This window comes from Nicotiana attenuata, unplaced genomic scaffold (assembly GCF_001879085.1).
Source record: "Nicotiana attenuata strain UT unplaced genomic scaffold, NIATTr2, whole genome shotgun sequence".
NCBI classification, from domain to species: Eukaryota; Viridiplantae; Streptophyta; class Magnoliopsida; order Solanales; family Solanaceae; genus Nicotiana; species Nicotiana attenuata.
The window spans coordinates 235193-251247 of NW_017671446.1; the positions used below are offsets into that span (position 1 = coordinate 235193).

The 16055-nt window shown below is 36.3% G+C and overlaps 2 protein-coding genes across 2 annotated transcripts; one reads left to right on the forward strand and one right to left on the reverse strand.

Moving 5' to 3' along the window:
- The first annotated feature begins 1874 nt into the window (after positions 1-1874).
- Positions 1875-12926, forward strand: LOC109208342 (ubiquitin carboxyl-terminal hydrolase 15). The gene is made up of 14 exons (XM_019371445.1): positions 1875-2214; positions 5437-5868; positions 7440-7884; positions 7965-8379; positions 8456-8607; positions 8811-8899; positions 9050-9135; positions 9217-9379; positions 9573-9696; positions 9801-9958; positions 10067-10151; positions 10597-10815; positions 11889-11950; positions 12121-12926. Exons 2-14 carry the CDS (start codon positions 5576-5578, stop codon positions 12809-12811), a joined length of 2982 nt encoding a protein of 993 aa, XP_019226990.1. The 5' UTR covers positions 1875-2214; positions 5437-5575; the 3' UTR covers positions 12812-12926.
- Positions 12927-13131: 205 nt separating this feature from the next.
- On the reverse strand, positions 13132-15144 carry LOC109208343 (heme-binding protein 2). Its single transcript, XM_019371446.1, has 2 exons — positions 14770-15144; positions 13132-13801 (listed from the first exon to the last, which is right to left on the reverse strand). The coding sequence occupies exons 1-2, from the start codon at positions 15036-15038 to the stop codon at positions 13369-13371; spliced, it is 702 nt and encodes a 233-aa protein (XP_019226991.1). The 5' UTR covers positions 15039-15144; the 3' UTR covers positions 13132-13368.
- Positions 15145-16055: the final 911 nt, after the last annotated feature.

Consider the following 16055-nt stretch of genomic DNA (forward strand, 5'->3'; position numbering starts at 1 on the left):
ATTGAGGAGTAGTAATAATGTTTTTGATATCTTTGTTGAAATTATAAGTTCTACTAAATTTAAAGAGAAAAAGTGGATGTATGATTAGAATCAAACATTTTGATTTATTAATTACAATGAAAATCTGAAGCACTTTTTTGTTTAATGTACTGAGTTATTTTTTTTGGACGAGGTCAAGCATAAAATTGGAGAAGATAAGAAGTTTGGATAGTACTTCGGTCAATACTATACTCTAATTTTTGTGATTTGCATGCCATCTTCACACTTTATTTTTTTGTGATGTGCTTGCTATCTTCTTTCGCTTAACAAGTGAAGTGATGGTGCAGAAAAGATTTAAAATGATGGATAGAACCACTTAACTTGACGCATGAACGAGATAGAAGTTCTAAAATATACAAGGTGGCCAAAGTAGAATATAAGATTTAATGATTTATCACCTAATAGCTTACGAGTGACACCACCCTGATTATATCAATAAAAAAGAAATTATAAATATACACAAACACAAAAAAATTAAGAAAGATAGAACCAAATATCATGTTTATACCTTATAAATAAAGGTATTGTAATTACAAATTATATGTAGCTTAATTTAATTATGATCCTTTGGAGGGACAAACAATGACCAATTACGTGTTGAATTCAAATATTAATTTATAATAGTGGGAATTTAGTATACATTAATTTTCCATTTTTACTCTAACAAATGTTATTGCTTGAACAAAAATGTGATTAAGGTTTTACTATCTTTTCAATAAATTATGTGATATTTGACTTGAGATATTCGTGCAACACACAAGCATAGAGACTAGTATAAAGAAAAATATGAAAGGTGAGATGCCCCAAAACTAGCGATGACGGTATTTGTGAGCATTTGAGCTGCATTTATAGGAAAACACAGTCAAAAGTTAGAATATTATTGCAGAATATCCCCGTGCATGTCTTATTACTAGCTTTATTTTCATCATTTATACATAATACCAGTTTTAGTTTGAAAAAAAAAAGTGGTAGAATAGAAAGAGTCCATCAATTCTTAATAAGAGATTTTGAGTTCGAATATTGAAAATAGAAAAGTTTGGTAGAGAGTCTTCCTGCATGTGTGTTACATGAAGCATATTCGGATTGATTGGAGCAATGAATTTTGGATATTGAATGCACAGAAAAAAATATTTAGTTTTTGAGAATTAAGTAGAGTTTTTTTACTTTATTTTGAGTATGATCATTAGTAATAGTTAAAATAATAGTTAAAAATAAACTCAATAAACAAAGCGTTGCACTGATTATAATTAATTATGATTTCTTTTGTTTATTTGACATGTCAGCAATGATTCGCGCAAGTATTCTCGCGAACACAAGTGTTCAAGAGACATATTTATATCAAGTAGAAGTGTTAAAATGGTCTTTAGCTAAGTTTGAGTGGTTAAGTGACTAATCATGCTAACTTTAAGGGGCTATTAGGTATTTGGCCAAAGTTAAACCTGTTTTATTATAGTTTAATTGGTCTATATCTATCCTAAAATGAAACCTAATCTCATTTCGCCTTCTCCTCTATTTTTTTATAAGCATATAAAGTTGAATTCTCTTTGTATCTTTTCTTTCCCTTCCCTTTCTATGGCCTAACACTACATAACAAGGAAATTCGCAAGTCCTTATTACAAACATCCATCTCATTGCCTAGTCATATCCGTCCACGTGGCACGTCTTTACATTATTGGAAACTCAAACACATCTACTGGGCCCCACTTTTTCTTTCAAACCTACAACTACATTAAAAAACATCATTTGTTAATGTTCCCTTTTTACGTTCCTCTTTGTCCTCTTGATTACTTTAATTTTTTACTTCCTCCTTGACGGCTGTGATCTTCTGAATCTGAAGTGGGTCAAACCTTATTCCTACCCAGACCAATAGTAGAGTCACACGTGTATGAGCATACCAAAAATTAGATATGAGTGGTTATACATTAATTTTCCCCCAGTCTTAAAGTGTGAGAATGCCAGAAGCGAGGCAAATGTAGAGCATGAGCTACTGTGTGTCTGTGTGTATGTTATTACCAACTAAGGAATCAAAGTATCTTTGCTGGGTTTAGACTTGTAGAGGAAGAAGAAGAAAAAGACCTATAGCTACAACTACAAGGGTCAAACAAGAGAGTGACAACTGGTCAAACTGGTCTTCAAAATCTTTACCTTAGATTTTATGCTTCAAAGAAAAAAAAGGTAATTTTGAGCTACCTAATCAAATCTTTCTTTGATTTTTACAGTTTTCCTATGTTTGTTTTTACCTAAATCCTCATTTTTTCATATGGGTTTTACTTTTTGTTAGTGAAAATGGGTTAAAGATTCGATTTTTAAGGCATGGTGTTGAGAAAGATTAGATTTTTTGAGAGTGAGAAAATGTGCACATTTTATTTTCAGAATGCCCTCTTTTGGGGGTTCTCTAACCATAGCATTTATGTTAGTAGTATTATGAATTGGAAAAATCTGAGCTTTGAACTTTTTGAGTTTGAGTTATTGGTTGCTAAAGACTGTGACTTATCTTTTTACAATCCCCTTTCTTGATTTAGATTGTTACCCTTATTTTTGGATGTTATGTATAAATTAGCTAATTAAGCTGCTAGGAAGTTGTTTACTTTGGTTCTGTTTGTCTAATTTGTCTCCATTCTGGGTGTTGCTGTCTGCATATATTAGTAGACATATAGAGGAAGTAGCTGAAATTTGTGAACTTATAGTGTTATATCTTAAAGATTGTAATAAAAGAGTCATTTAGCCATTTATTGTCTGAGGGAATCACTATTCTGTATGGTCAGTTTACAATATTGCGGATATAATATTGTATCCACAGACCCCTCATTATGCACATTATTGTCTAGCCGTTTGTGTGCATCTTAATAGAGTTTATGTTACTATCCTAATCAACTTGAAGTTAATAGAACATAATAGTAAATAGAACATTCAAGTGCAAATATACAAATGCATTTTGAAGTTAATGGAAATTAAGAAAAGGAGAGAGAAAATTGGGGTGGGTTGTGGAGGTTTTTCAAGAGGGAGAAATCGTAGTTTACTAGTTTATGCTTGCTTCCAAACTTGCTTAAAGTAACAGTGGTTTGGACTTGCTAGAAATGTGTATTGGCTCTTTCCATCTTGCATCTTAATCTCTTGTGTTGAGTAACGTAGGAAGAATGGCACGTCGGGAGAGACGGATGAAATCTTTGGTGACATGTTTGATATGAAAAAGCTAGCTTGATGCTCAGATTGTAGCAAGAGAGAACAGATTAATAGATAAATGATGTTAATAGGTCAAAGATTAATCAACTTTGGGTTTAACATAGCTAGCCTTTTGTTTTTCTAGAAAAACTTGCCTTTTCATTTATCTCACAGCTTACTTTGTTCACTAATAAAATGTGTAAAACTAAAGCTATTCTGTGTCTTTTCTAAACTTCAAAATTGCAAAGTTCTTAATTGTTCAGTGCGCTATATGTTCTATCAGTTTATGTGTAATTGTTTTGTGGAGTTCGAACTTCTTATATTTTTTACTTGTATTTGCATAATATTGGCATGAGATGAGCTTAAATGGAGTAACGTGGTCAGTGAGGATTCATATAGCCGACCCCAACTTATTTGAGACTGAGGCATGGTTGTTCCTGTAATTGTTACTCCCTCCATTCCAATTTATGTGAACCTGTTTGACTGGACACAGAGTTTAAGAAAAAATAAGACTTTTGGAATTTGTGGTCCTAAACAAGTCAAAAAGGGGCCCAGAGTATTTGTGTGGTTATAAAAGCTTCTCATTAAGGGCATAATTGTAAGTTTAAGCTAAATTGTTACCAAATTTAGAAAGGGGTCATTCTTTTTGGAACGGACCAAAAAGGAAATAGGTTCACATAAACTGGAACAGAGGGAGTATGTAGTTCATTTAATGTGTAAAAATGTGAAATTTGAAAATTATTCCCGACTGTGCTGTCAGATAATCCTATAAGTGGGATTGTAGCAAAGCCTCATATTTGTAGTATTTGATTTAAAAGAACCTTTAGCGAGACAAACACAATATTGATGGCGAAATTTAGTTTTCCCATTAGGATACTAAGTTGAGAAATGGAAACTAAGTATGTTTCCTCCTGTCTCAAAGAAAACATAGTTGGTCATGATAGTCAAATTTACAAGATCACGACCATGAAACTTAAGTGATTTTGTGTTAGTTCTGAAGCTCAGATATCATTTAAGTTATGACAAGTAAAACGAACTTGAGCTATTTGATTTCGTTCATACCTAAAAACTGAGTACCTGTTGCTCTACTTGAGCATCTTAGATACGTGACCAGCACCAAGAAACTCATGATTTGCTTGGATTCTGAATCATGAGTATATTCTGAAAAAGAAAAACTTAAAAGTTTTGATGAATACACAATCAGGGTGAAGAAACACCATGAGTTTTATGCGATACTATTTCAAGCTCAGGAAGAAAGAATTAGGACAAGGTTTTGAGGCATTTTTGGTTATGCAAACCTCTCTTCAGGGGACACTTCTGCATTTTTTGTTTCAAAAGTGTAGCTGATATGGATAAGCATAAAGCTGTCTACACCTAGATGCATTTAAATAGCCTGTGATTGTGATTATCGTATAGCTTCCCGAGGTGAAGCTCTAGCATGACCTCTCTAATAACTTCTACTTAGGTGGTCCATCTAAGAATGTATTAAAAGTAAGAAAAATTAGAAGGTGGATAGTTTGGGGGGAGAGAAATAGGAGAGCTTTTGAGGGGATTGAGTCTCCTTTTTCACATCTTAAGAATAGTCTTTTATCTTTGATCGCTTTTTGGTGCACTCATATAGCCCCTACTTGTATAGAAGATTGAGCGTCTTTTGTAGAGAATCATGTTCTGATGTAAATTCTTTACTTTTTGTATACTTCCTGTATACGGGAGTTTTCTCCCTTTTGATTAATATAATTTACCTTATCAAAAAAAGAAAAATTAGAAGGTGGCTTTTAACAGATCTTTGGGAATTTTCTGAGAGAAGTTTGCTGTACAGCAAAAGCATGTTTGGATAGTTGTATTTATTTTGTTGTAGTCATTTATTCTCCGAGAAGGGGAGCCTTGGAGCAACGGTAAAGTAGGTTCACGGGTTCGAGCCGTGGAAGCAGCCACTAATGCTTGCATTAGGGTAGGCTGTCTACATCACACCCCTTAGGGTGCGGCCCTTCCCCAGACCCTGCATGAACACGGGATTCTTTGTGCACAGGGCTGCCCTTTTATTCTCCAAGGTTTATTAGATGAAAAATCATTTTGCAAGATTGCTGCTACTAGAATATCCAAAGTTCGATAATTCTTCCTGAAAAGGAAATGGGGTTAATCAAGGCTGCTACATTTTTGGTGCTATACATTTGGATTATTTGCTTTTTGTAGTCAAGTTGGGTTACAATGATAAGTACCTGCTTGATTTCACAGATAATGTGGTGCTGGAATCATCTAACAAGAACAATGCAAAAATTTGCTGCCGGTTTACTTGGGCTTTTGTAGCTAGGTAGATCAGGCTAGCTACAAAAGGTTTAGCAAGATAGTTGGACATGAATTTGCTGGTGAGAACATGCTTCAGCCAAGGGAAACCGACATTCCTGCTTTATTTTTGGTCTTGGTTGTGCTTCCCCTGGTTTCTTATATCCTTCTAGGCAAATGGAATGAGGCAGCCAAAAAGAAAGAGAGGGTTGGTTTGCTGGCTCAACGGGCTGCTGAAGAAGCGTTTAAGTCAGAAACTGTGCCTGCTGTAAGTATTATCCCTACCCTTCTTGTGCCTTTGCCAAGCAGTGTGATTCATCAGTGTGCAAGATGCCATAGTCCAGCCACAACTCGGTGCTCTCAATGCAAATCTGTTCGATATTGGTATGACCAAGTTCTCTTTGTTTACTTGTGTTCTAACTGTGTGAAGTTTTGTACAGAATTAGCAAACAGTGGAAAGCAGGACGTACCAAAAATAAGAATGTTTTCTTGTCTAAGAGTGTGAAATGGCCCATCTTAGCTCTCTCAGTCTCTTCTCCGCTTCTATTTTTAATTCTCTTTTTTTCGTCTTGGATAGATGAAATGGGTTGTCTTGTAACTTTATAGCTATATTTTTCGTCGCAGCCCCAAGCTGAAAATAGTATACCCATGAGGTTATTCTTCATATATCCACAATGGCAGATTTTAAGAATTTTGTAAATGATTCCTTCATTTAGACGAGGACCCACAAAATGCACAAGGGAGATGGAAATTTCCGGTTAGAACTCCATAGCTTCTGGATACTGTATTCAATCGACGTAGAGATGGACCTTAGAACAGTGAGATGTAACAAATTGGTGGTACAGATGTAGTTTTCTTAATGAGTGTCAAGTGACCAACTTACCAAAGTGCCTTGTCTTTGACGGGCATCCTCTTCTCAATTACTTCATGAACTCATTCCGTTGTCCACTTCCTCAGCCTTTGTTCTGTTGGTCCCAAACAAATAAGGGGGAGGACTGCAGTGTTACCCCAAATTAAAAGCCCATGCCTACATCTATTGCAACTTCTAAAGATACTGAGTCATCCTCTTGTTTTCTGTTATTAAGATATTGAAATGTTTCATGGAAACACATAGCCTGTTTGGCCAAGCTTTTTTTTTTGGGCCAAAAGAGCTTTTTTTTGGCCAAAAGCACTTTTGGCCAAAAATTGAGGTGTTTGGCCAAGCTTTTGGAAGGAAAAAAAGTGCTTTTGAGGAGAAGCAGAAGCAGTTTTGGGAAGCAGAAAAAAGTAGCTTCTCTCCGAAAGCACTTTTGAGAAAAATACACTTAGAAGCAGTTTTCAAAAGCTTGGCCAAACACTAATTACTGCTCTAAAGTGCTTTTCAAATTAATTAGCCAAACACAAACTGCTTCTCACCAAAAAGACTTTTAAAAAGTACTTTTGAGAAAAGCACTTCTCAAAATAAGCTGATTTTAGAAGCTTGGGCAAACATGCTAACAATCTTTCTTGGGTACGAGGACAGGTTCTTGAGACACATCAGCTCTTTGACTCGACTAAACTAGTGAGTGTAAGAAGCCTATGATAGAGATAAAGTTATCTTGTTTCTAAATTTTCCACGTCAGGAGCAGTCAACTCATCTTGGAAGAATTAATGATGAGCTCAAACCTCCTCCCTCATTAAAGAGAGATTCAGCAAACATGAAAGAAGCAGTAAGGAAACAAGTAGGTAAAGGGGGGAAACGGTCGCAAGACGTTTGGTTGAGTTTTGGGTGTGAATAGAAAAGGATTAGATGAGGCTGTAATATTATGATAGTTTACATAAACCTGTGATATGGTTTTCTTGACATAAAAAAGCAGATCCTTAGCAGCATTTGGATTGGTACAATAAAATTTATCTAATGCTTATGTTTTTTCTTTGTATTGTTTCATCAGACTCTGAGCCAACTGTTTTCTTATCTAATGATGAAAATTATGCAGCTCAGGGAAGTGTCAGATTCTCCACTGGAGACAGGTTCACAAGCTAGAGTGTCATCAATTGGGTAACAACTGCAACAGCTCATTCTCTAAGTCTGCGTTGACTAATGAATTCCCGGGAGAAGTGTCATTTGATAGCTATGTTGAAGCGCAGTACAATGACAGCAACATTAATCAGTCATGGCTTGGCAAAGCTCCTCCAGATGGTGTCTCTGAAACACCCATTATCACATCACTCCCCCCTACTGCTGTTAGTATGGCAACGGATACATCAGTAGCTCCAAAAGTTGGGAGACGATCTGTAGACAAGAGACTACATAAAGGCAACAGAGACATATTAAGAAGAGGGGAAGGAACCATGTCCGAGAGTTCTGAGCTAGCCTCTCAATCTTGGGTTACTACTTCCTCATGTGCTACCTCTTCAAAAGAACGTTCTATGAACCAGAAGGTTATCTCTTTTCCAACAGAAAGTGCAAAAGTTTTTGTTTGCTTCTTAATTTGCCTAAGCTGAGTTCTCTTTTGTTGCAGTCAAGAGAAAGTGAGTCCAAGTTTTTGGAACATGATAGCATCGCGGATGGATTCAATAGTGAACAAGCTGATTTAATGAGTACAATGGGAGAACGCCATATGTTGCAAAAGCAGAGAGAACACATCTCAAGAAATCGTCACATTTCGAGTTCATCAAATCTAGAAGGCCATGAAATGAGTGCATGCAATAATCAGGAGTTGATTGATGAAGAAAGTCTAATACGAGAAGGCATCATTACCAGCACTCAGGCAATTCCATTGACTTGCGCTTCTGGAAAGACTTCAACACGGAGAAGCAGTAGAGCTAAAAGTGCATCACATTCTCAAGGAGAAAAGTCCCATAAAGCGCCAAAAACATCAAAAGAAGAAATGTGTTCAGGTTTGGAAGGGAAGAGCCAGAATATTGACGAGTCAAGTATGTGACCTTGACGATTATGATATGCTAATAGCTGCATGTTGCTCTTTCATTTTACTGAGTCCTCACAATGCAGAAAATGCTAGAAGAAAGGATGCCGTCTCTCCACAAGCAGGCAGTGGGGTTGCAAACATGGGCATTATGAGAATGTTCGGTCTGGTTAAATCATCAAAAGTTGATAGACATCAATCTATAGAATCCAGGGCTGACAAACACAAGAAACTAAAGGTCAGTTTTCATCCAATAGACTAACTTTAACAATTAAATTTTTTATTGAGAATCACCTAGGTTCGGAGAAACTCTATTGATAGATTATCAATAAAGCCTGATTAGCTGGGTGTTCTTGAGAATTCTAAGTTGCAGTTGATTCATGATGTCATTGGTTTGTTTTGGGCTTTGACATGAGCCATTAATAATCGTCTAATGAACAGATGCTGTTTCCTTATGAAGAATTTGTGAAGTTATTTGAATATGAAGACTTCACTTTGTTGCCCAGAGGTATCATAAATTGCGGGAATAGGTAATGTTTCAGACATCTTTATCCTTGTGCCTAATGTATTTTGTTGTTTATTTAAAAAATCGAATACATCCTAAACAGAAATTAGTCCAATTGGTAAATTTGCCTGAACATTAGCAAGTCAATTACATCAGTTGTTCGTTCATTTTGCAGTTGTTATGCCAATGCTGTCTTGCAGTGTCTGACCTTCACAAAACCTTTAACAATCTACCTACTTCGCAGATCACATTCTAGAACTTGTAATTTCACTCTTTTTACCTCCTTTACTTCTGTTTCTTTTTTAGATGAATTGCAAAATTTATCTATTACATGTACATCAGACTGCAGGAGAGATTGGTGCCTTATGTGTGAACTTGAGCAACATGTGATGATGTTAAGAGAAAGTGGAGGTCCTCTGTCGCCAAGCAGGATTCTTTTGCATATGCGGAGCATTAATGGTCAGATTGGCAATGGCAGTCAAGAAGATGCTCATGAGTTTTTAAGGTCTGTATGAAATAACATTTTTGTTTCTCGTCCAATCTTAATGATGAAAACAAATACCTATGCAGAAAGGTTATTTTGTAATTCTTGGAAATGTAATAATGGAGTTTTTTTCTTCTTCTAATGACTTTAGTGGAAGCTTGATTTTTTCTTTTTTACCTATTTGTGTCTCAGTAGTTGTTCTATATGTGTGCAGGCTTCTTGTTGCTTCTATGCAATCTATATGCTTGGAGACATTGGGTGGAGAAAATGCTGTCGATCCAAGATTGCAGGAAACGACCTTTATACAACAAACTTTTGGAGGGCGACTTAGATCTAAGGTCTAAGATTGCTAGTCTCGTTGACTTATTTCAAATTGGAAAATTGAAAGAACTTTATGCTTTCTTTTGTAATTTTACCTAGTAGCTTTATCTTATGATGCCAGGTCAAATGTCTGAGATGCCACCACGAGTCGGAGTGCTACGAAAATATCATGGATCTCTCATTGGAGATCTTTGGTTGGGTTGAGTCACTTGAAGATGCATTGACACAATTTACAAGTCCCGAAGATCTTGATGGGGAAAACATGTATAGATGCGGAAGGTATGTGAACTTGCTTTACTAAAATCCCACATGTAGATTGCTTACCCATTGGACATGCATATTACTTCTTGAAACTGAAAAGACTTTTCTGCTCATATTTCCTTAAAGGTGCGCTTGTTATGTTCGTGCACAAAAACAGTTGAGCATACAGGAGGCTCCAAATATCTTGACTATTGTCTTGAAGAGATTTCAGGTACTGCTTTTTACAGATGTCACTTATTAGGCATTTGTTTTTATCAGGAAGGTTGCTCCATTTCTTTTAAACCAAGAAGTAGTGCCAGTTCTCTGTTTCCACTACTAGTTACTTCCTTTATGATTTTTGCTGGTTATCTGAGAGTATTCGAGACAATGCCGAAGCCGTCCTAGATGTCCAACAAATCTTTTACCCATATACCTCTAATTCTCAAGCCCGGTTTCTAGTACCGTCGGAACTACTGTTTATGTCTCATTCCCAAAAGGCACTCCATTGAAATTTGAATCTATTGTTTGTCTCATTTCTAAAGGCAAAAAAAAGTTTCAGTCATGATGTAACTTTCCTTTTTTAAGTTCTGGGCACTTAAAAGTCTTACAGTCTATATTTTGCTGTTTTAAATATTATATTCTCAGCTGTTGTGTAACCTCTCTTCTATAATTATCAGGAAGGAAGTTATGGGAAGATAAATAAGTGCATCACTTTTCCGGATATGCTGGATATGATACCATTTATGACTGGGACAGATGACATTCCTCCACTTTACATGCTTTATGCTGTTGTTGTGCACTTGGATACCTTAAATGCATCATTTTCTGGGCATTACATATCCTACGTGAAGGATCTACACCGACAAGGCAATTGGTTCAGAATTGATGATACTGAGGTAGTTTGAAGCCTGAGTTTCTGAGATTCAGATGTTTTTATTATGCTTGTGTCCGAAAAAAAAAAGGATACTTGTGTAGATTATACGCAATAGGCGATGAAAATGAACTTAATCACTTACGACATGGTTAGCCATTTAATCTCACTCTTCAATCATTAAAGAAGAAATGTTTAAGTGGGAAAAAATTGGAAATCTTTTGCTTTTTCATGTTTCCACATTTTCTTTTTCTTGAACTAGTTTTCCATGTTTCGTTTTCCTTTGTTGCTAGAGATGGGAAAGATAGCAAGAAAATAGAGTTCTGTGGTTCCAAAACTAATCTTGCAAGCCTGCAAATTCTGTCTCATTGAACTGGTAGGAGGTTGCTAGCATGGAATACACACGGAATAAATATCTGAGGAACTTGTACGCGTCTGTATTAATTAGAATCAGGATGTGATTGATGATATTTTTTTCTCTCCTTGGAAGTGTTCCTTTTTCCTTCATATGGGCCATGTCATTCAGACCCAATGGTTAATGATAATCGAATTTCCATTAGTTGTAAGTTTCTTGGCCCGCCATGCCATGAGAAATATAGGTATTAAAGCAAGAGGCACTGCTATTTTCAGACATCTCTGATCAACAATCGTTTTTACTTATCAAAAAGGTATTGGAGCAAGAGGCATTTAAGCGTTTCTTGATGAATAGTAGGTGTCTGCTTGTTTATTCTTGAATTACTTGTGTTGTGATGAGGACATCCATGATATCAGATTGTTTTATCTTTTGGTTGACCTGTTTGTAATGCAAGATATGGCAGTTGCCTTTCTAGTTTCTTGACACTTAGCTTCACCTGCAATAATGGAAAAGCTGGATTTTAGTGCACATACCATGCTAGTAATGATGAATGTCAAGTTCCATTTGTGCTTGCTGATGTCTTTCTAGTCCACTTTCTTGTTTGAGGAATTAATGCATCTTTGGCGATTGTGCTAGTAGGTAACTGTGTGAATGGTGGATTTTATGACTTTTTGTGCTTGTTACATGTCGTTGCTTTAGTATCTTGTCCTACTTTTCTCACAAGTTGCATATCTTGATACCAGGTCCAGCCTGTATCCATGAGCCAGGTGATGTCGGAAGGAGCATATATCTTATTTTATAAGAGGTAAAGCACTGCAGAGCTTTGACGTTAGAAAGGCACTGTAGGAATTAACTCTGGAGATCAATTTGGCCAATTTGGATGCTGGTTTTTGTTGTCATTGTATCTTATTTAAGCTTCAACACAATCTTTCTGATGTAAAGATCCCTTTATTGAAATAGTATAAAATTTTGTAGATCATATCCACGGCCAGCTAGAAGGATTTGCCGAAGACAGGCTCAGGGGATTTTAAAGCACTGCCCACCAAAATCAACAAAGACTTCTAGGCCAGAGCAGATAAAAGCAGAGCATCATTTTGTTGGTGTGGATCCTTATACGAATCACAGACCGGAACTGAACGGCAACATCATTGATTGCACCTCCGGTGGAATCGTCAGGAATGCTAATAAAAATAGACCGCCGGTTGTGGGAACTTACACGGAGTCAATGACCGCAGAGTTTTCAGATGCTACATCAAGTGACTGGTCCCTCTTTACAAGCTCAGATGAAGCATCTTTTACAACTGAGAGTACCAGAGACTCTTTTAGCACTGTTGATTATGCGGATGCAAGCGCTACTGATCCATTCTCTTCAATCATCAACAGCTTATGCGCATCAGACCGTTCCTCTAACAGAACTGTCGCGTGTAGTATGTTTTCGAGTAGTAAACCACATACAAGATTCTTTTCAGAAAGGAAGGGTTCTGTTTTGGATTCAAGTGTGGCTGCCGGACGCCTCGATCGGGTGCACGGGGCTAGAGTTCCAAGACAGGTCACTCTTCCTCCTTCTGGAGGTTTTCATAGTGATAGTAGTACTGGTGTAAATGTAAAATATGGTAGTGAGCCTAGATTTGGACCTCATCAAACTTACTTTCCATCTAATGTTTAATTTCTTGGAATTCCAAGTCACTATATGTCGAATTAGCTAGGTACAAGTTGTGCTTCTATTTTGCCAATCAATATTTTATTGAATGGAGCACATCAATCATTTCAGTTCAAGAAAACAAGTAGTCATTGCTCTTAGTTCTTAGTTGTAAATATGCTTGCCGTATCCAAGTTCTTAACACACTTGTGCGATAAATAATCTGCATAGTTGCAGCCTCCCCCTCCCCGAAACCAAAAAGAATAACAAGTTCTTTGCAATGAAATGGTTAAGAGTAGTTGATATGTGACGGGAAACATCTTATTGAAATGCAAGATAAAACTGCATACAATAAACTCAATATGGTCTAGCCCTTTTCCATATATATATTTTGGATTATTTTGAAAGATCTTGAAAGAGGTACTAACCATTAAATCCTCAGAATCAGATTGCATTGTACAACCTATCTTATTTGCTATATATATAATGTAGCATTGTGGTCATACAAAACTGTTGTTTAATAATAATACAAACCAAGAAAATAAGATAGTTTCATGTCTCCTGAAATGTTAAAGAGTCCAGAATCAAATGGCAGATGCTTTGTCCAAATCAAATGTAAACCAAATCTCATTAACTCTGTCCTTGAACTCAAAAGGAGAGTTGTATCCCGCTACTGTATACATTGTAGTGTTATCTGCAGCATGGCTTTTTTCAACGGCTGCTGCCCATTTAGTGTCAGCAATACTAGCACTCAAAGCAGCAGCTTCTTTTGCAACATCAACATCAGCTACAAATCCGCCGAATTGTCTAACGGCCACATAAGTATTGCTCCATTTTTGGACGTGAAGGCCTTTAGCTGGAGGAGGATTTGGTTGGTTCTTCTTTGGTACATAGAAGCTCACAACAAATGAAGATGCACAAAATGGTCCATCACTTGGTTTTACTTGAGTGATAACTGGAGCTGTCATCTCTATTTTCTCCTGGTAACTGTTCTTCCCTTGAATGTAATCGAATAGCCTGCCAAGGCAAAGTTCAACACAACCCTTTTTTTTTTTTTATGTTTTGCAAATGGATGCACTAATATCTCAAGTGTAAAGATTTAAGTTCAATTAAAAAACTTCTAAATACTGAGAGTGCAAAAGATCACTTTTACGCTATTCGGTCAGCCAAATAATAACACGATAACTAACCATAAAAAGCAAGATTAGTAACTTGTAAAATAGTGCAGGTTATAATATGCTTAAAGCATCCAAAATTAAATACTGAATCATATTTTTTATTAGATCAAAATAGTTGTAAATTGGTAATTGGCAAGTAACCTGCCTCAGTGTAGCCTGCCATGACATAATTCCTAGTATCTTTTTTCTAATGGTCGATATATTTCAATTAATTGACGTGTGAGTAAGCCTCTAAGGGGTTGTTTGGTACCATGGTAGGATATCCTAGGATATGCCATGAGGTAGGATATCGCATGGGATTAGCGATCCCTGCACCTTTTATATAGGATAGCTAATCCTGCCAATTTAGGGGTCGTTTGGTTGGGAAACAAGTTATCTCAGGATTAGTTATTCTGGAATTGTTATCCGACACTCTCATAAGAATAAAAGTAACACTACAATCCTGGAGTAACTAATCCGGGGATTAATTATATCGCGATTTAATCCCAACCAAGCGTGGGATAACTCATCTCAAATTTAACCCCGGTATTAAATTATCCATTATCCCTCGTACCAAGCGAGTAACTCTGGTATTAGCTAATACCCTAAACCAAACATGGGATAAAGTTAATCCCATACTTTATCCCGAGATTATTATCCTTATCCCCTGTACCAAATGACCCCTAATGACCCCTAAGTTCCTTGGAAAGGAAACGGACATGCTAGTGTTGGTGTGCACTGTGCTGCTAACGTATCCAAATATGCAACAAAACTGAAAGGAATTGAAAAAGGGAACTAGAGGGACAAAGAGGGAATATAAATATTAACCTGAGGAAACCAGTTCTGGTGGCGGAATAAAGATTAATATCATCAATGGGTGTAGTAGACATCCACATGGATGAATTGTAGCGACGAATTTCATAGTCTTTCCCAGATTGAATCAAGTCATAATTTGGGCACTCAATTCGATTACAGGTTGGAGGAAAGAAATCCAACTTCAGTGGCTGCAAGTGGTTTGTCGAATAGCCATTGCATAATGTTGAAACGAGGATGAGAAAGAAAGATAGCCTCGTGAAGAAATTCATAACACCCAACATCTTTATTTCTTTTTGGTGTTTTTAATTGCTGCAGAAATTTTACGGAGAGAGATGAACTGACCTGCAGAATGAACTAATTTCTTCATGCATAAAAGAAAAAGGAAATCGGTGTCCAGAGGCCTTGGATATGCCACGTAGTAGGTAACTTTATCTGAATATTCCAAAGCATAAGAGCCTATCCACCTTCCATTTAGGACAAACAGGTAACTGTTACGAAACAATAAAAGAAGAAAGAAGAGTATTACACAGAAAAGTAGAGAGACAATTCTTATTGATTTGGGATAAATTACAATAGAATAGAACCCTCTATTTATAGGGAGAGGGTGACTTAGCCACCAAGCAATGAACCCTAGAATCTCTCTAAATATAGACATTCATCATAAATAAAATTTTATTTATAACACTCCCCTTGAATGTCTATTCAACAGATAATGTGCCTCGTTAAAACCTTAACTAAAATAAAACCCAGTGGAAAAAAAAATTCTAGAGAAGGAAAAACAGTACACATATCTAATAACATGCCTTTTGGTTGCCTCGTTAAAAACCTTGTAAGGAAAACCAAGTGGGACAAAACCTTGTAAGGGAAAAAGAGTACAACGCGTATTAACTCCCCCTCATGAGAGCATCACTTCACATCCTTAAGCATTTGCATTCCAATCTTGTGCACCATTTTCAAAAGATCTTTGGTAGATATTTGATAAACAAATCAGCCATATTAACTTGAATGAATATATTGCACCTTGAAATCATCATTCTTGATAGAGATGAATTGTCTTCATATGATCTTGTTGGAATCGTCTGTTCAATATCTTCACATAGAGGTGAAAACTCTTGCTATCATATTATCATGCATATAGTTATAGCAAGATACATTTGTGCACAAATTGCATTGAGGATGTAGTACTTCATGACCATGAATTCTATATGCTTTAAGCAATTTAAATCCTTCAAGGATTGTTAAGTTATATAAGCCATATAATAGATTTTAGATGCATATCAAGTTTTCATGTCATGCTA

Coding starts and splice junctions, on each gene's coding strand:
- LOC109208342 (XM_019371445.1), top strand. CDS start 5,576: ATGCTTCAGCCAAGGGAAACCGACATTCCTGCTTTATTTTTGGTCTTG. Junction 5,869..7,439: donor TGCAAATCTGTTCGATATTG/GTATGACCAAGT, acceptor AAAATTATGCAG/CTCAGGGAAGTGTCAGATTC. Junction 10,152..10,596: donor TTGTCTTGAAGAGATTTCAG/GTACTGCTTTTT, acceptor TATAATTATCAG/GAAGGAAGTTATGGGAAGAT.
- LOC109208343 (XM_019371446.1), bottom strand. CDS start 15,038: ATGTTGGGTGTTATGAATTTCTTCACGAGGCTATCTTTCTTTCTCATC. Junction 13,802..14,769: donor ACCAGAACTGGTTTCCTCAG/GTTAATATTTAT, acceptor TTGCCTTGGCAG/GCTATTCGATTACATTCAAG.